The 24,420-nt window shown below is 43.4% G+C and overlaps 1 protein-coding gene across 1 annotated transcript in view; it reads right to left on the bottom strand.

Moving 5' to 3' along the window:
* The window catches only part of LOC126235781 (clavesin-1), a 101,359-nt gene that overhangs the window by 22,439 nt on the left and 54,500 nt on the right, over positions 1-24,420 (bottom strand). Inside the window, exons 3-4 of the mRNA XM_049944588.1 lie at positions 17,064-17,158; positions 4,997-5,150 (exon numbers count right to left, since the gene is read on the bottom strand). Of these exons, the coding sequence (XP_049800545.1) occupies positions 4,997-5,150; positions 17,064-17,158 (249 nt within the window). The remainder of the gene's footprint in view (positions 1-4,996; positions 5,151-17,063; positions 17,159-24,420) is intronic.

The following is a 24,420-nucleotide window of genomic DNA, read 5'->3' as shown; positions in this document are numbered from 1 at the left end:
ATTTCCCGAACTGTTACGTAACATGTACGAACAGCTCGAGTCGTGTTCAAACACAGCCCTAGAAATACGCACCTGTTTTATGCTAGCAAGACGTTTTAGGTACTACTCGCAAACATAATGCATGTAATGCAGGAATGTACAAATACTTAATGAAGCAAAACGTTCGTCTCAGCTTTATCAAACTGCGTTTCTAAGAAGTTCCGCCACTGTCAATAAACTTAGATATACCTGGTATTTCCTTATGTTTTCGACGTAACACACACTCTATTGAAGAAACAAAGCAACTGTTGAGCATTTGTTAACATACACTGTGTGTCCGTTGAAACAAATCTCAGTGGGTAAGTAAAATAGAAGCAGAAACGTGACAGTGAACTAATATTTCAGGGAAACATATCATTAAAAATATAGAAAAATTAACTGTACAACCAAGACTTTCGGTTTGGGTGGTAGTAATGTCTTTTATACCAAACGCAGAAATAGCTGACAGACGAACGTCCTATCAAAGAAGAAAAGGCCTGATCGACCAACGAGTGAAGACATAATACAAGCTCGACAGATTTAAGCCACTGGCCGTACAACAAATTACAAAAAGAATTTCAACACTTCTTTAACTTGGACGTCTAAGAAAAAGAAAAATGAAAGACAACGATAACAGTGAGTGGTTGTAGATGCCAGAGACACATTGTGTGCAATAATTAAGACAATCAAGTCACGGCGCTGACACGATCGAAATTATAATTCATTGAATATGGGCATTAATTTATTACAATGATTTTTACTATCAACAACAGTCTTGATCACAATTTATTTATTACGGTGACCAGTTTTGACCACTACTGTGGTCATCTTCAGAGAAATGAGTAAGAACCTCCTTCAGCTGGGGAATCACTACGCAGCGTAATAAATAAATTGTGATCAAGACTGTTTATGATAGTAAATATTTGTAACACGTTGATCACTGCTCAGTCATATAATGTATTCAAAAGTAATATTACAATGATACCTAACGTACTGTCTACTGATAAACGTTCTTGAGTTTATACTGAATGGTTAGGCAGAACTAGCCTGTAATTTTCAGTGTCTCATTTTTGAGAACGTGCAAGACTTTCGTTCACATATCAGCCGCCTTTTCAGGCTGCAAAATATCTGTACGCCTGCGACAGCATGCGTTGCTAATTTGTTCCGAAAAGCTGCGCATATAAACGGGACTTTCCCGGATCTTATCCCTTGGGTTCTACTGGTGGTACAACGGTAGGGTGAAGTGCCTTCAATATCCCTTGGGGTAGGGTCTATTTGTGTTCGCATCAGAAGAATCGGCTTTGTGTCATTACCCTGCAGCACAGGTAAACTATGAGTGTTAAAAACTTCTCCCATCTTAGGCAAATGGAGCAAATTGGTTTTTGCCTTATATGTGTATTACGGCGCGCCTTAAGGAACTTACGGAGACACCATTTAGTTCACGGGCGATTCCTGAAAAAACCGAGCCCCACATTCCCAAGGGCTAAGCACAGCAAATCACTGTATTTTGTACGATATTTTTCAAAAATCCCTATCTCGAATAACTTTGCATATTTTTTTGGATCTTTATTAGTTTCCGAGATACAAATGTTCAAACTTACCCTGCCTGCACACATCAAATACGCACGGAATATCCGATGTGAGGCAAAAACGTAGTCCATAAAGTGACGTAACACGAAGAAACATGCTGTAAAGTGTCTTCGTGATCATCAAAGGGTTTTGGAAACCGCTATGTTGTAGTAATGAAACTCATGCAGTATTTTTATGCACGTAAAATGCGATCCGTAATTTTACGTTATTTCATTTTAACATAAGTAAACCATTAAAATTTTACTGACCCATAGAGTTCTTTTCACATGAGTTATATGCTCTGCTATTGCATGGAAAATGCACAAAAAAAAGCTAATACGCTCGTGTTTGAAAAGACACACTGAAAAATGGGACACCAGTTTCCTTATTCAACCTTCCTCTGCACCTTTCAAAGTTCTCCCAAAGGTTTTGGCATGCCAACATGTTCATACATTTTTTTTTTTTTTTATTCTGTGAGAGAAGGATACAGTGGCAGTGGGAAAGACACGGAAAAGTAACAAATACTGGCAGATGGCAGACAGTGGTTGTGGTATAAAAAGAGCGAAGGAGACAGTGGTAGTGTGAGAAAAGAGAGAGACACAGCGACAGTTGAACATCGATGACATTTACAGAACAGTGCTAGGAAAAGAGTGGAGGAGACAGTGCCAGCGGGAGAGAAACAAGGAGAAACAAAGTGGAAATGGGTGAGAGGCAATGATAGTGGAAGAGTCTGACAACGACAAAGAGGGACGGGGGGGGGGGGGGAGAGAGGGAGAGAGAGAGAGAGAGAGAGAGAGAGAGAGAGAGAAGGGGGGGGGGGAGGGGGCAAGTGGGAGTGAATGTGCACGAGCGATCTACAGCGATGAACTAGTGTGTGTGAGCGAGCTACTATTAGAGAATGAGACGCGACTTACGAGTTAAAAAGAGCGCAAATGCGTTCGCAGGCCATATTTTTTTAGGAAAATTTCTAAAGCTTCTGAGAAAGGCAGAATGAGGCAGCCGGTACCTCACTTTTCAGTCTGAATCTTTTAAAACAGAAGCAAATTTGTCTTTCTTTGTCAAATAGGAGCATTTTTTCGCTGTAAGAGGATACTAAAACCAGCATCCGAAGGTTACCCGATGAGGGGAGTAAGGAAACAACCTACAAGAAAAACTTTTGTTACTGTTAGACCCAATATGTATTATGTTACTATATATATATAACTCGTTCTTTGCGCTGGCTGTTAGAAATGTCAAGCGATATGTTCTGAAGACAGACTGTGAAATGGAACATTTGGACCGTCGTACACGATACGGCATCCCAGGAGCCTAGTGCACAACTTTTACAGCTGCGAAATTCTATGTAGGAGCCTACTGAACTATAGTAAACTGAGTACATTGTCAGACCATCTACAGTGTCTGTCCTTGTCATTGGATAACTTTCAAAACCGTACGTCGCTTGAAAAGTATGTTGGCTCCCTCTTGTGTAGAAAGCACGTAATTTCGATTATTAGTGACGTATCATCCAGGAGATACGAAATGTCACATTCAAACAGCATCTTGTGTGTGTGTGTGTGTGTGTGTGTGTGTGTGTGTGTGTGTGTGTCCGTCCAGTCACTTAAGTGTAGTAATTACTCGTCAGCTTTTCCCAACAACTTCTGAAAGCAGTCAGTTCATAGTCATTCAGCGTGCGTGTTCTTAAGACACAGCACCGATATCATTGTAGCCATAGCGGTGACCCATGGCAAAACCGAGGCAGAAAACTGAACGGAAATCTTAACAAAGTCCAACTATTGCCTTTTAAACAGCGGTTTCACTTCGCCAGTGTACATCATTTCGCACCGCAACAGCACGAGTGCTACAGCTTCTTCTCGAAGGACAGTGAAAACAACATATGTACGTATGTTATTTCAAAGCGATATCCTACACAACAGCGATCGCCGAAATTAACGTGTAAGCGTTACGGCCGTGTTGACATTTTAACGGAGATACTCTCAATAACGACTGAAGCCATGAGAAATCTGTGTTTGAAAATGTACATTGGAGAAACAGCGTTGAAAAGACAGATGGATTTCGTATTAAATTATTACTTAGTAATCGATAGTGTAACAGAGTACCCGACTCTGGGAGCTAGTGTCCCTGTGACAGAGTACGGGTTTGAAATTCTTCAAGCATAAAAAATTAATTTTGTTTCAAGTTTAACGTCATTACCACATACTTATTGTACCAGTCATTTCTCCATTTTTGTGTTTGTGTCGTTAACGCTTCATTGTATCGGTAGTGGACACCACTTCGTGTATAAGACTGTGGCGCTGCAGGACTATAATTCGCACGTACCACGACTACAGAAGTGTGAGAAATCCCACATTGTAGGTACGTTTGAAAAGTAGTACACCTTAAACTTTGAAATGGAATTTAGTTATCTAAACGCTTCTTTCTTAGCGCATTAAAATAATTTTGTGGCAGTTTGCATTAGAAAGGTTTATTTCCTATTAGAATTAACTTTATGAAGACGCAGTTGTGGACATTCCCCATAAATTCCATAATGGATGGAGGCAAATTCAGTGTTTTAAACGACAGTCGAGTAGCGTTAACACTTAATTCTGTACTCATGTTTTATTAAATTCCTGAACACATGACGTATTATTCATTTCATCCATATCAGCGTGATACTAGTACATATTTTCTTCCTTTTTCACTTGCCTCAGTTTCGGAGAGCTTTTTGTATGTGATAACGTCCAAGTCGCGTGATTCTGTTCACACTTTTAACTTCACGTCGCCGTATAACTGCCTAGTGGTGTCCTATCACGTGTCTAACGAACGCATGTTTGTTTGTCATAACCAGTAAGATCAAGCCAGTGTAGCTTTGCGGTCTTCACACCAATTTCGAGTTAAAGTCGGGTTTACCAGACTCACAGAATCAAATATAAGATCCTCTTGAGATTTGAACTTTCTCAACAGTTCATAGCAGTTTTTTTCAACAGATGGAACAATTGTAGCAGAGTTTCTTATATAACCACAATCAGTTATAGCTATGGAGGTAAAAAATAGAGGGGAGGTGACATTAAGTCAAAACTTAAGCAGATTCCGCCATCTTAACTAGCACAAAACATCAGGTTCACCGCGATGACACTTCCCCATGACGTGACTGACTGTGTCGTACTACTAGAGCATTCAAGAAAGGAGAACGTTCGAAATTGCCTTCCTGATTCTATGTTATTCATGTAAGCTCAATAATTGCGTGCACACGACAGAAATAATGAACAAGAAGCATTCGTCAACAGTAGTCTGCTAATGTTTTGGTCTACATGAAACGGCGCCCACTCTGGTGTCAAAACAACGTACAGCGTTAAGTCTGTAGTGCCACCTCACTTCTTTTCTTTACCTCCAAGATTATAACACAATGTTATCGTTGACCTGAGATACTCACTGCCCAACTCAATGACGAGAATGCGACGGCCATGTTGGTCCCTCCTGGGCAGCACCTGCATGATGTCATGGTCGAACAGGTTCTTCTCCTTTGAAGGTATCAAGCTGTTGTACAGCTCTGCATTTTTCACCTTGAACTCATAGTACCGCTTCACCTGAAAGTAGAAAGAATCTCTCAGAAGGCCTGTCGATGCACCAAACATTACACGATGCTTTTCATTAGCCACTTTCTTTTATTTATCAAAGAAGTAAGTGTTTCTAGTCCGACCTAACAACGGAGAAAATGTACCGTCGGCGGCTGACACACGTCAGACCAAGTAACTGTGTCTGCAGCTGGCTGTTCCACTGATCGTATTACTGGCCAACATATGACCCAGAAGAGAGTAATCGTCGTGCACAGTAGAAGCAGTCATTAGTGCGCAGTGTGTGACAACTTTAACAAAAACCGTAAGAGACTTTGCATTCAAGTGGCGTCAAATAGGAAAATAACATGAGCTCTTGTGTCAGGCGAGTAAATAAAAAGCTCCCCGACTGGTCATGTAAAATATCGCTGACGTCAGACATAAGGGTCATGAACGAGATACTACTTAAAAACTGATAATGGGGGTTTCCTTGCACGTCTTCCAGTGACTTTCGTAATATTCACGCTGTTAGTTTAAATTAGTATTTTCATAGACTATACTCTCCAGTTACAAGCGCGTGCCCGTTTTCAAGTCCTTACATGGATGTGGAGGTCGTCGTCCTCTTGAGCATAGGGTCGTGGAAAACAGCCTGATAATATCAGAACAGAGTAAGGAACATAGGATCTAACAAAATTTGCGTATCACCAAAGCAGCAATATGGAACTACGTCCACAGAACGACAAAATCTCAACGAAGATCGCGCTGAAGTTTGTAGGCGTCTGTGGCAGATCCATTTTGTCCGGCTAAACTACTACTGTTTATGCTGTGGCTTTTCCGCTCCACCCTGTTACAGTATTTCCATCATTTGCTGTAAAAATATAATTCGAGAAAAAAATGTTTTATTTTTCACCATTGTCTCATTTCACACTTACTGATGTAATGTTTGTACTTGATGGAACAAAATAATTCATTTTCTCTGTACACTAGCAAAAATTGAAACAGGGGCCATTAGATTTTATTATTGACAACGTTTCAACCAAAAAGCACCGCATGTTTAACATCTTACTGCAGTGCCGTTTCTGCACTACTGCTAATCATCATAACAGACTAAAGGCGTTAAGGTACTTTCAGCGTAGTTGATTTAATAGCGACGTTTCACCCTAGATATCTCAGGAAATTCGCGTCTAACTCAACCAAGCATGGACAGGTATTTCAAATTTTTCCAGCTTTCCTTGTTCAGTTGGAACCATTCTCTTGAGCTAATTTAATCAATAGCTGCGCTCTTTAACGCAACAGATGTTATCTGGAGCAAGGCAGTTTGAATGCACAAACTCCCGCTGCTCATCATTGGTTGGTTGTCGTTTCATGACTATAGCTCCTAACGGTACCTTCCCTTCCACATCACTATTTTTTTCTTAAATCTTTAATTATAGCCTTCGTAAGACAAGAGCAGTGTATCATAAAGCTCAAGACAAGCAAATTTATGCTGTTAAATTCTTCTAAAAAGCAGGAGCGGATAGATACGGAAATAACGGCACAATCAATGCATCACATGCGTTAAAAGTACGAGTGCTTTACCGAAGTCAGTTTCATTTTTGAAGAAGCAGTGACATTCAAGCAGCAATTTTAGGACTGTGCCTAAGAATAGAGGTAGATTTATGAAAAACAACGATACAGAGAATGAATTTGTAGGTTTTGAGAAGAACGGAATTTTGCGCTTTACATGCTTAGGCAGCGCAGCGCTGTAGAGATCGATCGATTACCATTATGTGGAGTAGCTTGGAATAGTCAGAAATTACTGAATATTACAAGAGGGGACGGAAAAGGTCAGGTATCATCACCGATATTTGAATCGTCTATTGAAGAGACAACCAGGGGAGCACAGGCCTATCAATGTCTAAGGTTGTCAGTGAGAATACAGGACGCAGCAGTGGTCACAAAGTGGACAGAAATGGAGTCGGGTCCCTGCTGACACATAACACTATCTATCTGTCGGATGTACTATGCACAAACTGAAAGACAACTGGGATCGTGATCTGCTCATCATATGGACATGGTGGGTGGCTAAATGGTGACTTTGGAAAAGAAATGGATGAATTCTTATGCATTAAAGGTAGAAAGTATACAGAGAGAAAATTCAGGCAAGGCATAGTAGCATGAATTGCACAGAACGAATTGAGGACGAGGTCTTTCGCGACGGCACTGTGGTCTAAAACATTCTCGGACAACCTGCCGCGCCAGTCGGTCAGTCCATCCGCATAGTATCCGACCGCTGCACAGAACATCAACGGCATATTAAAAATCGAGAAGTAGGGAAATTCGCAGCCGCTGAGCACAGCCTCACAAAATACTGCTTGACGAACGAATGTTTTGTCCCAGGCTGCTACATACTGGGATTCCATAATTAAAGAGGCTGTAGAAATAAGAATGTGAGAGAGAGAATGTTCCCCGTGACAGCTGATGTAATCTTAGTGGTGCACGGAGGCGAGCTCTCGACGCAGAAAAGAGCCAGAGATACTCATCGCCATGTTTACGCTACGATGGGAGCGGGGCTGCTACTGGCACAGACGTTGATACAACCTGCGACAGCATTATGCAATACCGAACAATCGAAAGCCTTCTTTGGCCTGTATAAGGCCACTAGAGCAGCAGTTCTTACAGTCAGTCGCCACTGTCGAAGACGATGGGGGGAAAGCTCGAGGTTTTACTCTGAACTGACGCGGCGAGAAGTCCGAGAATGTTTTGTACGGAACGAAGTGCTTTCTGTAAAAACCAACAGCTGCTATCGTCATATGATGTTGGATATGTAAATGTTAGATGACAGAGTTGGCAATGAAGCAACGAGTGAACGAGAAGGAATGTCTGCAAGATAATGATAAATAGAGCATTGAGAATGTTGGGTGCATATTAATACGTGAGCTCCTACTGAAAAATGTATTTTTATGGATGATGAAAGAATCGCAGTGGCGGACCTAGCTATGACTATGTAAGACAGATCGTCTGTGATCTAGGACGCAACAACGAAATAATAGGGATAGGCGCCAAGTGATTGTACTGTAGAACTGCGCAAGGTGATAGTGCCTTTAAATAACGCTCAGCAGACTCTACCGGCACCACTCACTCACAGCCGTAAGCTCCCCCCGGATTCTGGAATTTTCTTATCTGTAGATAATTTCTTATCAGTTTGTAAAAGGAAGGGGGGATGGAAGTAAGCTTAGGGCTTATCGTCTCAACAACTATGTCACCACAAACAGAATATAAGTGCGGATAGAAAACATTGGAATAGATCTATTACTTTTCAAAGACACCATACTAGGATTTGTCTCAATAGGCTTAGAAAAAGAAAGGGCAGCTGTATCGGGGCGGCCGGACGAATACTAACCCCGCTCCCTCTGAATTGCCGATACCACTACTCGTACAGTGGCATTTGTTTTAGGAACTTTCAACGAAAAAAAGCGACTGTCACGTCAACAAATAGAACTGCGCTGCGGCACTTTTAAAGGAGTTACATTACCAGAGAATTTGTAGTGTCAATGTGTTACTTGTTACGAAGACATGGCGATAATTCTTCTCCTTTCAAAATGCTAAGCCTTGTCTCTACACTCCAGATGCCTCTCCTTAGCTGTCTAATTAGGGGTCTAAAGAGTTTTGTCTCACGCTAGATAATAGGTTTCAGTAATTCTTTCTTCACTCTTAAAACCACATTAGTCTTTCTTTCAGCCCAGCTGCTTCTAGCTATTCTCCTCGGGAACCACCTTTCGCAGTTTCGAGGCGAGTTTTCTCCTTTTCAAGCGTCCAGGTTTCACATCCATACGGCAGGGCACTCCATACGACGGTCTTTACAAATCTTTCTTGTTGAGGAAGCTAATGTACTTGTTAAGTGCTACGTTCATTTTCAACCGACAAGCGCTCTTAGCCAGTCCCATTCTTCTCTTTTTTTTTTTTTCCTTAGACGTGTATTGTTTTCCTTCACAATGCTACCGAGATGGTTAAATCCGGTTACTTCCTGCCTTATTTCTATGTCAGTCTTTCCTTCACCCCCTTTCTTGTCTGTAACCATGACTACAGCCTTCTCGGTATTTATTTTTAGTTTTAGTTTTGTTATTTATTGACCTTAATTATTTTATTTCCTTCTCTGGCTCTGTGACTATTACAACGTCATCGACAAATCAGTTGGGGGTTTCAAAAATCATACCATTAATTTTGATCCCAGTCGTTTTTTCGTTCATTGTTGTTATTGCCTCCTCTATGAGCATGTTAAATAAGTAACGCGTCACACTTCCCTTCTGATTTTTGCTTCTTTCTTGCTACCATTAATATCCAATTCGGTAATGTATGTAATCAAAATTAGTTTCCTACTCTTCCAGAGAAGTCCTACTTCGCGCCCTGCTTCAAGTAATAATTTGTAATCAACCGTATCAAATGCCTTTTCTAAGTAAATAAAAGTTTTATTATGTTGTTCCGTGTATTGCTAATTTTCTTTCCAAAACGTGACCTAGTATCAGTTGGTTGGTTGGTTGGTTTTGGGGAAGGAGACCAGACAGCGTGGTCATCGGTCTCATCGGATTACGGAAGGATGGGGAAGGAAGTCGGCCGTGCCCTTTCAGAGGAACCATCCCGGCATTTGCCTGGAGTGATTTAGGGAAATCACGGAAAACCTAAATCAGGATGGCCGGACGCGGGATTGAACCGTCGTCCTCCCGAATGCGAGTCCAGTATCTTACCACTGCGCCACCTCGCTCGGTTCCTAGTATCAGTCTTGCTTCCCTCGTTCATTTCCCTCATATGAAACCAAACTGCTGTTTGGGTGAATTCTAATACATTTGTTGTAATGCTTTGTTTAATTATTGACAGCAGTACTTCTGACGCATGCGACAAACAGGATAGTTTTGTGGAGTTCTATGCATTTGCCCTCTTGGCGTTGATATAAGTGGAGGCACCTGTTTTTTTCACGAACCTCGAAATCGCTAAATTTTTACGAAAGTTTACGCAAAACTCTTTCACTTTTAAGCAAAATTGCGAAATCATCGACGAAAATGTGTGGAATTACATAACTTGAACTTACAGGAGAAATTCGATTCGAGTTATGGAAATGAAATCAGGATATCTATGACATTCGATTTCACTTCCCTTTGATACATATCGATTTAAATCGTATCGAGTATTACTAACTTCAGGTTCCTGCACAGGGAAGTAAGGCATTCAACAAAGTGCGGCGCGTTCTTTGGTCTTGCGGTGCATTGCGTGTTGGAAATTGTTGCTTGATCGCCGGTGTATTCAGCTTTATACACTACTGGCTATTAAAATTGCTACACCAAGAACAAATACAGATGATAAATGGGTATTCATTGGACAAATATATTATACTAGAACTGACATGTGATTACATTTTCACGCAATTTGGGTGCATAGATCCTGAGAAATCAGTAACCACAACAATCACCTCTGGCCGTAATAACGGGCTTGATACGCCTGGACATTGAGTCAAGCAGAGCTTGGATGGTGTGTACAGGTACACCTGCCCATGCAGCTTCAACACGATACCACAGTTCATCAAGAGTAGTGACTGGCATATTGTGACGACCCAGTTGCTGGGCCACCATTGATCAGACGTTTTCAATTGGTGAGAGATCTGGAGAATGTGCTGGCCAGGGCAGCAGTCGAACATTTTCTGTATCCAGAAAGACCCGTACAGGACCTGCAACATGCGGTCGTGCATTATCCTGCTTAAATGTAGGGTTTCGCAGGGGTCGAATGAAGGGTAGAGCCACGGGTCGTAACACATCTGAAATGTAACGTCCACTGTTCAAAGTGCCGTCAATGTGAACAAGAGGTGACCGAGACGTGTAAACAATGGCACCCCATACCATCACGCCGAGTGATACGCCAGTATGACGATGACGAATACACGCTTCCAATGTGCGTTCAGCGCGATGTCGCCAAACACGAATGCGTCCATCATGATGCTGTGAACAGAACCTGGATTGATCCGAAAAAATGACGTTTTTCCATTCGTGCACCCAGGTTCGTCGTTGAGTACACGAACGCAGGCGCTCCTGTCTGCGATGCAGCGTCAAGGGTAACCGCAGCCATGGTCTCCGAGCTGATAGTCCATGCTGCTGCAAACGCCGTCGAACTGTTCGTGCAGATGGTTGTTGTCTTGCAAACGTCCCCATCTGTTGACTCAGGGACCGAGACGTGGCTGCACTACCGGTTACAGCCATACGGATAAGATGGCTGTCATCTCGACTGCTAGTAATACGAGGCCGTTGGGATCCAGTACGGCGTTCCGTATTACCATCCTGAACCCACCGATTCCATATTCTGCTAACAGCCATTGGATCTAGACCAACATGAGGAGCAATGTGGCGATACGATAAACCGCAATCACGATAGGCTACAATCCGACCTTTATCAAAGTCGGAAACGTGATGGTACGCATTTCTCTTCCTTACACGAGGCATCACAACGACGTTTCACCAGGCAGCGCCAGACAACTGCTGTTTGTGTATGAGAAATCGGTTGGAAACTTTCCTCATGTCAGCACGTTGTAGGTGTCTCCACCGGCGCCAACCTTGTGTGAATGCTGTAAGAAGCTAATCATTTGCATATCCCAGCATCTTCTTCCTGTCGGTGAAATTTCGCGTCTGGAGCACATCATCTTCGTAGTGTAGCAATTTTAATGGCCAGTAGTGTTTTCTGTGATTTGCTCTTGTCTTGTATTTTATTAATGTGTTAGTGAAAGTTTTTGCTCGAGAAAAATTATTTTCATCAAAAGGATTTTACGTATTTGACAAAACTAGAAAGATATTTACGCACAAATACTAAGACGTGCGAATTGATTGGCAGAGACAGGAGACGTGCCTAAAACCCAACACCAAGAAAGAGTTGTGCGACATAAACTGAAGTTGGTATGGGTGTTTCTACGTCTGAAAGATTATGTCTGTTCAAATTTCCTGCCAGTCGCAAGAGTGTGCCGCTAGAAGAGCCACTATAGGATGCAGATCAGGTTTGCTTTAAATACGCGCCGTAACGGTCGTGAGCGTTGGTTAGCATTGAGATTCACCATGGTGAGTTGATGTTAGTCAAGAATGCGTCTAAGGTGACAAAGACGCCACTATTAACTCTTAACTGTTTTTGAACGACCTCGTTTAATAGTGCTACGAGATGCTGGTGTTCTTTCTGCCATACTGTAGAAAGACTTGGCAGGAATGTACGGCTGCACATGGTTGCGGGTAGCCGTGGTCATGAGAATGTACGGTGGCAAAAATACTAGGCTCCGGACGGCCACGTGGCACTACCGAGGGGGAAGACCATCGTGTTCGCCGTATTGCTCTGCCGGATCATACTGCATCTGCAGCAGTGATTTGAACAGCATTTGTCACCAGTGACACAGCGAACTGTTACAAATCTTTTACTTCAAGGAATTCTCCGAACCAGACGTCCTGCAGCGTGCATTCCACTGACAAGAAACCACCGCCAGTTGCGACTTCAGCTATGTCAAGCGAGAGTTTATTGGATGATGATGATGGACTGGTTTGTGGGGCGCTCAACTACGCGGTGATCAGCACCCGTACAAAATCCCAACCTTTGATCAGTCCAATCTCGCCAATTTCGTGAAAGGATGAAGAGTTCATTGGAGGACAGGGTGAAGGTCTGTTGTGTTTTGTAATGAAATATGGTTCTGCCTCGGTGCTACAATGGGCGTGTGTTGGTTATAAGGCCAGCTGAGGCTCTGAAGCCAACCGACCTGCGTGCTAGACACTCAGGACTGAACCTGTTGCTATGATCTGTGGCGAGATTTCGTATTACACCAAGAGCACTCTCGTGGTTACCCCACGCACCCTGACTGCAAATTTGTGCGTTAATCTGACGATTCGACCTCTTGCGCTGTCATTCGTGAATAGTATTCCAGTGGGTGTTTCCAACAGGGTAACATTCGCTCTCATACGCTGTTGTAACGCAACATGCTCTACCAGAGTGTCGATATGTTGGCTTGGCCTGCTCGATAACTACATCCGACTCCAATCGAGCACATATGGGACTTCATTGGATGAAAACTCCAGCGTCATCCGAAAACTGCAGCAAGTGTCCATGTATTGGCCGACCAAAGGCAACGGGCATGGAAATGCATCCACAAACTAGCATCCGGCACGTGTACAGCACAATACATGTGCGTTTGCTTTGCTTGCATTCAACATTCTGGCGGTTACACAGGTGATTAGTGTACAAGCATTTCGCATTTGCAATTGACCTGTGATCTTGAAATATTAATCACTTAAATATGTAGACAAATGTATTCCAGAAATTTCATTGCTCTACGTTATGTTTTGGTTCTGCGATTTTTTAAATTATTGTATTGATAGCTGTTCTTCCTTTAAGAAGTATGCGCTAACGACAACAGGTGTCTAAAGACAAGATACTCTCCCAGACGTGAAGGCAGAGGGATTTAGTTGCTAGTCGTTTTAGGAGGAGGTAAAGATATTTATGTGATTGCTATTCTTGTTTTCCTGAAATCGAAGTACTAGAATTTTGTGGAAGTTACAGTGAAGGCTTTGTGGATCCTAGTCAGTAATGTTGATAGTGAGAGGTCATTTTCAAGATATTACAATATGTCTGACAGAAGGAAAGCTCTGACTCCCAGAGTCGTGGAAGTCATGGTATCCCTGTTTCCCTCAAACTTATTTGTACACTGTTCAAATAGGCTAGGACATACTTATTAAAGTGATGGGATAAATAATTTCGAAACATGCATGCTTTGATGTATGCGTTTTCGTTAAGTGCACCATTTTCATTATATAAAAACAAAAAACTGTTTCACTGATAATATGCAATGAATGATTTTTGCTTTAGCTTTTATTGTTGAATGGTTCAAATGGCTCTGAGCACTATGGGACTTAACATCTGTGGTCATCGGTCCCCTAGAACTTAGAACTACTTAAACCTAACTAACCTAAGGACATCACACACATCCATGCCCGAGGCAGGATTCGAACCTGCGACCGTAGCGGTCACGCGGTTCCAGACTGAAGCGCCTAGAACCGCAAGGCCACACCGGTCGGCCTTTTATTGTTGAACAAGTGGAAATGTAATTTAGCGATATTATTGATGAAACGATATAAATACGCCGAAAAATGTAACGGAATAGGTTCCTAAAAGTTACAAAATCAAGCAAAAATTTTCCATTACAAACAGGTGCCTCTGAATGTAAGTTCTAGACACTGAACCAGGGCTAAAGTAGATCAGTCTTGACTGTTGAAGGGGACCACACCTTGGTTCAGGTCGAAAAAATTAAATTTTCGCTTTTCATCGTATTTCGATAATTAAGGTTTTATTTAAGTACTCTGAAAAGGATTTTGATGAAAGAAAATTTTTTCGAGCATTTAAAGAGCATTTTCTTGCCACGTGTGTTTATGTGCCACGACCACTTTTCTGTCACCCACTTTTCTGCATAGATTTTAGATCTTTATAACCCCTACTTTGCACGTTAGGGATTCTTTTTTACTCCCGAGTGTGTTGGCTATCCTTGGAATGCAACGGTCGGTATGCTTTTGTTTCTGCTGTTTGTAAACAACACGCTTTCAAACAAGCGGTTAGTTTTGTTCAGGTGTGATTTCGAGTAGTTGTTATAGAAAACGTGCAAGTATACGATGGGGTCGGCAATCAGGAGAAAAAGAAAATCTGGAGGCAATGAAGAGAGATGTTTGGGCCCTATTCTTCCGTAAATCCTCTACTGATGATAAGCCATGTCATGGATTGTGTCCATCAGGAGAAAATTCGTGGTGCAAATAGAACCGGAGAATCTTATTCTTACCAGCATTCTCTTCCTCCTGCTGTTATTACAGCAATTAAACCTATTTTCAGAGATTTGGCTCATCCTGATGTTCTAAGGAACTGTCTGCATGGGCAGACACAAAACCCAAATGAATGTTTCAACAGCATAATTTGGAACCACCTTCCTAAAACTGTATTTGTAGGCATGCACACAATGAAACTAGGAGTTCATGATGCTGTTATTACATTCAATTGTGGTAATATTTGAAAGTGTTGGGTACTGAAAAAGCTGGGAATTAATCCTGGTGAAAATATGATCACTGGGCTGCAACATTGCGATAAAATGAAGATAGACGATGCAGACAGGTCTGCATCTAATATGGCCAAGAACGCAAGACAAACTTCCAGGAAAGTGAAAAAGAGGCTGGAAGACCTGCTAGAGGCCAAAGAAGGGCCATCATATGTAGCGGAACAGTTTTAATTAACTGTAACTACCAAATTTCAAAAGTTTTTTCTGTAAAGTCAATTCTCGCAAACTAAAATTTTCATTACATGTTGTTGTTGTGGTCTTCAGTCCTGAGACTGCTTTGATTCAGCTCTCCATGCTACTCTATCCTGTGCAAGCTTCTTCATCTCCCAGTACCTACTGCAACCTACATCCTTCTGAATCTGCTTAGTGTATTCATCTCTTGGTTTCACTCTACGATTTTTACCCTCCACGCTGCCCTCCAATACTAAATTGGTGATCCCTCGATGCCTCAAAACATGTCCTACCAACCGATCCCTTCTTCTAGTCAAGTTGTGCAACAAACTTCTCTTCTCCCCAATCCTATTCAATACTTCCTCATTAGTTATGTGATCTATCCATTTAGTCTTCAGCATTCTTGTGTACCACCACATTTCGACAGATTCTATTCTCTTCTTGTCCAAAATATTCATCGTCCATGTTTCACTTCCATACATGGCTACACTCCATACAAATACTTTCAGAAACGACTTCCTGACACTTAAATCTATACTCGATGTTAACAAATTTTTCTTCTTCAGAAACGCTTTCCTTGCCATTGCCAGTCTACATTTTATATCCTCTACTTCGACCATCATCAGTTATTTTGCTCCCCAAATAGCAAAACTCCTTTACTACTTTAAGCGTCTCATTTCCTAATCTAATTCCCGCAGCATCGCCCGATTTAATTCGACTACATTCCATTATCCTCGTTTTGCTTTTGTTGATGTTCATCTTATATCCTCCTTTCAAGACACTGTCCATTCCGTTCAACTGCTCTTCCAAGTCCTTTGCTGTCTCTGACAGAATTACAATGTCATCGGTGAACCTCAAAGTTTTTATTTTTTCTCCATGCATTTTAATACCTACTCCGAATTTTTCTTTTATTTCCTTCACTGCTTGCTCAATATAGAGATTGAATAACATCGGGGAGAGGCTACAACCCTGTCTCACTCCCTTCCCAACCACTGCTTCCCTTTGATGTCCCTCGACTCTTGTAACTGCCATCTGCTTTCTGTAGAAATTGTAAATAGCTTTTCACTCCCTGTATTTTACCCCTGCCACCTTCAGAATTTGAAAGTTAATTAAATATGCCCCATTGTATCAGAAACTATCATAGATAAATTAATGAAATTTTCAGAGACTCTGCATAACATAAAAAGCCACGTCTGGTACTACATTCATTGATATATCCCCATTAGGAAGTTCACAAAAAATATTTTCTCCAGAAAAAACTTAAAATTTTTTGTTAAGAAATTTAAAAAAGTATTTGTTAAAAACTGTAAAATGGATAAAGTAGATTTTAGTACAGTTGACTATTAGCATCATGTAACATACAGTATAAACATTAAGATCCAGCATCAAATAGTTTTTTTCAGAAATGGGTCAAATACTTGCCTCAATTAACATGGGTTAGATAGGCAGAGTTTGGTCCCCTTAGGGATATCTTTACTACGTGAAAGTGTAGTCTTCGCATTTGTCGTACTTTAGAGTTGGTGACGGTGGTTAATAAAATCTTTGCACATAGTGTGAACAAGAAATTACAAAAAAATGTTATGTCTCGTCATGACTTTTTCCAGGGCTCACCTTACTTGCTGAAGGTCAACTGATATCACATCACGTGTGGACAGAACCTTTTAAAGGGAGGCGAACACGTGCGCACTCACCAGTGCTGCTGCGGACTCCGGGTAGTACTTGCAGGGCCTGAGGAAGCGGATGCACCAGGCGTCGTCGTCCAGGGGCAGCTTGAAGTCGGTCTCCTCTGGAAAGGAAAAACACCGCGTGAGCGCCGGCTCAGCGTTCCGGCTACGTGGCCTTGCTACGCACTGCGTGACGCACCCGCGCCGCAGTGCACTGGACGGCTACGTGCTGCCGTAAACGCCGTCAGCTACTTCAAGTTCCCGCCCGCTTCTTTTTATCACACTTCAAACTTTAGCCTGGACACACAATAATATGACAGCTACGTGATTCATTGTCTATACAAATACACACAAAGTGAAAGAATTGCAATGACTGACTGTCCAGGCTGAAATACAATTACACTGTTATTGCTGATCACATCAATTTTTCGCATATTTTGCAATATAGTGAAAACTTATATGAATATACTTATACCAGTCCATAATTACAAGTAACTGTTCGAGAAGTCTGATGATGATTATCATCATCATCATCATCATCATCATCATCATCATCATCATCATCATCATTTCTTATTACGAGAAAAAGAGTTATTCATATCATGTGCTATACAGCTCTGCACATCCGGTGATTTAATACTAAGAGGCGTGTGAGGAAGGTAATGAGACTGACAACGCTGTGTTGTTCTACTTGTGTTGACCGGCGTGTTCGTCCCTTCCAGATACCCAGTCCGAGTTTCAGCTCCGTACAGCCAACACGTGATTTTTGAGAGCGCCATCAGTGAAGCTGTGTTTTTGTAGTGTGTCACGAAAATGGAGCAGCGAAATTTAAAGCAACGTTATGCCGGCAGATTTTGTGTTACGCTTGGAGAACCAGCCAGTATGATCTTGGAAAAGCTTGTAACCGCCCAACACAAAAATACACTCCTGGAAATTGAAATAAGAACACCGTGAATTCATTGTCCCAGGAAGGGGAAACTTTATTGACACATTCCTGGGGTCAGATACATCACATGATCACACTGACAGAACCACAGGCACATAGACACAGGCAACAGAGCATGCACAATGTCGGCACTAGTACAGTGTATATCCACCTTTCGCAGCAATGCAGGCTGCTATTCTCCCATGGAGACGATCGTAGAGATGCTGGATGTAGTCCTGTGGAACGGCTTGCCATGCCATTTCCACCTGGCGCCTCAGTTGGACCAGCGTTCGTGCTGGACGTGCAGATCGCGTGAGACGACGCTTCATCCAGTCCCAAACATGCTCAATGGGGGACAGATCCGGAGATCTTGCTGGCCAGGGTAGTTGACTTACACCTTCTAGAGCACGTTGGGTGGCACGGGATACATGCGGACGTGCATTGTCCTGTTGAAACAGCAAGTTCCCTTGCCGGTCTAGGAATGGTAGAACGATGGGTTCGATGACGGTTTGGATGTACCGTGCACTATTCAGTGTCCCCTCGACGATCACCAGTGGTGTACGGCCAGTGTAGGAGATCGCTCCCCACACCATGATGCCGGGTGTTGGCCCTGTGTGCCTCGGTCGTATGCAGTCCTGATTGTGGCGCTCACCTGCACGGCGCCAAACACGCATACGACCATCATTGGCACCAAGGCAGAAGCGACTCTCATCGCTGAAGACGACACGTCTCCATTCGTCCCTCCATTCACGCCTGTCGCGACACCACTGGAGGCGGGCTGCACGATGTTGGGGCGTGAGCGGAAGACGGCCTAACGGTGTGCGGGACCGTAGCCCAGCTTCATGGAGACGGTTGCGAATGGTCCTCGCCGATACCCCAGGAGCAACAGTGTCCCTAATTTGCTGGGAAGTGGCGGTGCGGTCCCCTACGGCACTGCGTAGGATCCTACGGTCTTGGCGTGCATCCGTGCGTCGCTGCGGTCCGGTCCCAGGTCGACGGGCACGTGCACCTTCCGCCGACCACTGGCGACAACATCGATGTACTGTGGAGACCTCACGCCCCACGTGTTGAGCAATTCGGCGGTACGTCCACCCGGCCTCCCGCATGCCCACTATACGCCCTCGCTCAAAGTCCGTCAACTGCACATACGGTTCACGTCCACGCTGTCGCGGCATGCTACCAGTGTTAAAGACTGCGATGGAGCTCCGTATGCCACGGCAAACTGGCTGACACTGACGGCGGCGGTGCACAAATGCTGCGCAGCTAGCGCCATTCGACGGCCAACACCGCGGTTCCTGGTGTGACCGCTGTGCCGTGCGTGTGATCATTGCTTGTACAGCCCTCTCGCAGTGTCCGGAGCAAGTATGGTGGGTCTGATACACCGGTGTCAATGTGTTCTTTTTTCCATTTCCAGGAGTGTATATATAACATTCACATTCAGCGTAACCTACCAACAGTTTACTTCCGTAACCTTGGAATAATAAAATGTGACTAACCTCTCAATAAAATTGTGGCTTCCTTATAACCTTTCAGTAATTGACTGTGAATTTAAACTGGTAAATTTGGACGTCAGCAGTGCTGCGCCATGGCCCTGAAAGTTCATTCTGAATAAATTGAAAATTGTTACCTCAATGAAGTCGCCGGATAACGCGTATATATCTGCTCCTATAAGAATTTTTTTTCTGGCACAGCCCAGTGCAATGCTGGCCGATAGATTTGTCATGCATAAAACAAACAACTGATTTTTCTTTACAATAGTCGGGATGACTATGGATTGGAGAAATTAATAAATTCTTTAAATTGAGATGAATGCTTGTCAAAAGTTAATTTTTATATGAAAGATTATTATTAAGAGATTTTTAAAACATTTACATGGGACTTGATATAACAACAGTACATATGCGCGAGGCTCCTTTTACCTTATACTACATCGCTCAGGCACCGCCAACGCTCCCCACGACCGGCCCAGCCAACTCCATACACCAGACTCTAGCTGCTACTTACTGCTACAGCTACACAGTTCCTACTGCAGTCAACACTGCTCTCTGGTCTGAGATTCTCTTTTAGCTTACGTATCGCAGGCAGCGCGTGAGCAATCCATCGAAATTACATCTGCTCGAGTGCGCTAGCAAAAAATTCCTTAGTCATGGACCTCTTACCAACTGCAATAGGCCAGTGGACAACATTCCTTATCCAGAGCACAAGTTTCTTGCTGGCAGGAATCGTTTTTGGAAAGCAGAAAACACGCTGAAGATGAACTTCAATCACGGTGACCTTCAACTTCAAAAACCGAAGGTTACGTCGAACGTATGCGTGCTTTTGTGAGATAAGACCGACGTTTAACAAAAAGAACGATACATGATCTGTTAAACACTGTCACCGTACATTTTTGACCGCAATTTTGCACATGCCAAAATAGTGCCGAAAATCCTCACAACTGAGCAGGAGGCCAATCGAAAAAAACATGTGCGTTGGGCTTGAGAGGGTTGCCAACGCCCATGAACGGTTTAGTCGCGTGATCGCAGGTGACGAATTGTGGATTGTTGAGTACGATCCTGAGACAAAGCGGAGTAGCCAGAAGTGGCACACTGTGACATCTCCTCGACCGAAAAAAGCTCAAATGAGTAGATCGAAGATGAAAACTGTTGTGGATTGGCCAGAGCGCCAACCCACAATGAGAGGAAGCCGAAAGGCACGCGTTTAAGCTCACGCAGGATGGCGTGAGGTCTCGAATAGGACAAGTAATGGAGACTAGCAAATAAAGTACGTAGCTTCTGGAATACTTAACTTTAATCCATAATTGGTGAACATCGGTCTGACGGTACATGCATCACAAGATAAATAGCAAATGATAATGGCGCCTTGCTAGGTCGTAGCAAATGACGTAGCTGAAGGCTATGCTAACTATCGTCTCGGCAAATGAGAGCGTATTTTGTCAGTGAACCATCGCTAGCAAAGTCGGTTGTACCACTGGGGCGAGTGCTAGGAAGTCTCTCTAGACCTGCCGTGTGGCGGCGCTCGGTCTGCAATCACTGATAGTGGCGACACGCGGGTCCGACGTATACTACCGGACCGCGCCCGATTTAAAGGCTACCACCTAGCAAGTGTGGTGTCTGGCGGTGACACCACAAAAACAATGCTCTTTTGACAGCAGCGGTGTCATGCATAAAGAATTTATTGCTCCAGGACAAACTGGCAACCAAGTGCTTTACAAAGATATCCTTGGAAGGCTCAGGAAAAGGGTGAATTCAGTGAGACTGGACATTGCATACAATTGGATTCTGCATCATGACAACACCCAATGTCACACGGCCCCTTCCATCAGGGAATTTCTCTCTTCAAAAGGCATTCCCGCTGCTTCACAGCCCTCCTATTCACCTGATTTGAATGGCTCTGAGCACTATGGGACTTAACATCTGTGGTCATCAGTCCCCTAGAACTAGGAACTACTTAAACCTAACTAACCTAAGGACATCACACACGTCCATGCCCGAGGCAGGATTCGAACCTGCGACTGTAGCAGTCGCGCGGTTCCGGACTGAAACGCATAGAACCGCTCGGCCAGTGGCCGGCCCTGATCTGAATCCTTGTAACGTTTTTCTTTTCCCGAAATTGAAAAATTCGTAAAAGGACGTCATTTTGGGACTTTGGAGAACATTCAAATGAATTTGACTGACGTGTGAAAGGCCATACCAGCTGGAGCCTTTCAGTGTGGCTGCCAAGAGTGAACAACGACTCCGCTGGTGTATAGCTGCCGATGGGAACTACTTTGAAACAGACAATACTGTTTGAAAAGAATAAAAACTTTGGTATATGAAAGATCAGTATCATTAGTTTTATCACACACCTCGTATATCACACCGACACGTTCACATAGATTACGTCATGACAACGAGCCTACGCTGCTTCCAAAAGGAACATTTAAACTATAGTTAAAATGGTGTTTTGCTTATCCCACCACTTTGTTCGGCAAAAGTGAGGCGTGAAACACGTTGCAAATCTCTTTTCTTCTCTTGCAACAGTTATCACAAAAGAGTCTCAAAATACAGATACCGGTTTCGATCAGCCAGTATGTGCTGAAAGAGGTGACGTAATGTTCCCTTTGGGTTGTCAGCATACTTACGTTGACGCTACAAGAAAAGGAAGCAAGAAAATATAAGGCAATTAGACAGTCACCTGCTGTCCAACGAAAACGCATTTTTTCCAGTTCTTGCAAAACTTGTTCAAAAGTCCCATAAGAAACAAACTCAGTAAGGTCCTTAGCTTTGTCTCACCGCGAGTTTCGCACGTAGCCCGCAATACTGCATCTCAGCAGCAGACGACACTTGCTATGAAGGGAGCATGGGAAAGACCACTGTGTAAGCAATTCTCACTTAGAAAAGTAGTGGCTGCAGGAGTTCTTTATGTGAGGACTGTCATTAAAGCCAGGCAGTGCTATACACAACAGGCTGAAACGTGTCTCACAGTTACAACTTTCAAATTTCATTTTTCTTCTGCTCATTGCATGCTATCATTTACAAAAAACACTCGGTTCGTTATCTTGAGTCGTTTAGGATATATGACGATTGTTATGGCCACACGATTAACGTTGCGCAAGGGCTTGAATGAACAAGTCGCGCCCGACAGTCCGTCGGATGTAAAATCCAATAACTCGAGAACGCAATGAGATATCGTTCTGCTTTCAATTGTAAATAAGATTCATTATCTTTTCTACATTTTATTCACTGCAATATACGAGCTAAAAATCAATCATATACATTGCTTGCACAATGCGTTTTTACATCTGCAAACGCTTTAAAATTTCATGCAGGTTTCATTTAATTTGCTGCAGTGTAATAAGTATGACATAACGGAAGGGCGTTCAGTTCTTTATCGATTGCAGATAAACTTTAAGATGTGCAAAAAATCAGATTTTTCATTTAAGGGTTTTCGAAAAATCCCGTGATAAGTCTCTCAGCACAGCCACCATCATTTGGCGAGCAGTACAGCCATAGTAAAAGCCGCCCTCAGCATGGAATGCAGAGAACAAGACTGTACCGGCAATAGGATTAATAAGATAGAGCCAAGCGTATTCACTGCACATAGCTTCATTGTGAGCTCGGTTACTTACACATTACTGATGCCAGGACACGAGCTTATTGCAGCTTAGTACGTTCATATATTCAGTAAGTCTTTATTTATGCTCATTACTGCTATGTTTCGAAAAGTAAGTACTCCAGTTCTTGTTCTGTTCCCTTAAGAAACAGCAGTCAGCGTTGTCACGTGCTCTTTACTAAAAATGTTCAAATGTGTGTGAAATCTTATGTGACTTAACTGCTAAGGTCATCAGTCCGTAAGCTTACACACTACTTAACCTAAAATATCCTGAGGACAAATACACACACCCATGCCCGAGGGAGGACTAACCTCCGCCGGGACCAGCCGCACAGTCCATAACTGCAGCGCCTAAGACCGCTCGGCTAATCCCGCGCGGCTGATATTTACTGTCCTGCTTGACACAGTCAAGTCGTTGAAATGTGTGGGCGTAGCGTTGCAAAGCGAAATGGGGTGGAACGAGCATGCGAGAACTGTGGCAGAGAAAGCAAATGGTCAACTTCGGTTTATTGGGAGAATTTTAGGAAAGAGTGCTTCACATGTAAAGGAGACCGCATATAGGGCGCTGGTGCGACATATTCTTGTGTACTGCTCGAGTATTCGGGATCCGTACCAGGCCGGACTGAAGGAAGACATCGAAGCAATTCAGAGGTGGGCTGCTAGATTTGTTACCTGTATGTTCAAACAACAGGTGTTACAGAGATGCTTCGGCTACTCAAATGGAAATCCCTGGAGGGAAGGCGAAAAATTTAGAAGACCGGGATTCGAAGGTGACGGCCGAACGATTATATTGCCGCCAACATACATTATGCCTAAGGATCACGAAGATAAGAGAAACTGAGGGGTACCGACGGTCGTTTTTCACTCGCTCTGTGTCCGCAGCTCGTGGTCGTGCGGCAGCGTTCTCGCTTCCCACGCCCGGGTTCGATTCCCGGCGCGGTCAGGGGTTTTCTCTGCCTCGTGATGACTGGGTGTTGTGTGCTGTCCTTAGGTTCGTTAGGTTTAAGTAGTTCTAAGTTCTAGGGGACTGATGACCATAGATGTTAAGTCCCATAATGCTTAGAGCCATTTGAACCAACTCGCTCTGTTTTGCGAGTCCACCGGGATGGGAAATGACAAGTTGTGGTACAGGGTACCCTCCACCAGGCACCCATGGTGGCTTGCGGGGTGTCTATGCAGATGTAGATGGCCAACGGCCTTGACGCAGTGGTAACACCAGTTCCCGTCAGATCACCGAAGTTAAGCGCTGTCGGGCTGGGCTAGAAGCTGGATGGCTGACCAGGCACTCAGCCCTTGTGCTGCAAACTGAGGAGCTACTTGATTGAGAAGTAGCGGCTCCGGTCTCGGAAACTGACAAACGGCTGG

This window comes from Schistocerca nitens, chromosome 2, assembly GCF_023898315.1.
Source record: "Schistocerca nitens isolate TAMUIC-IGC-003100 chromosome 2, iqSchNite1.1, whole genome shotgun sequence".
NCBI lineage: Eukaryota > Metazoa > Arthropoda > Insecta > Orthoptera > Acrididae > Schistocerca > Schistocerca nitens.
This window is presented reverse-complemented; position numbering and strand designations above follow the sequence as displayed.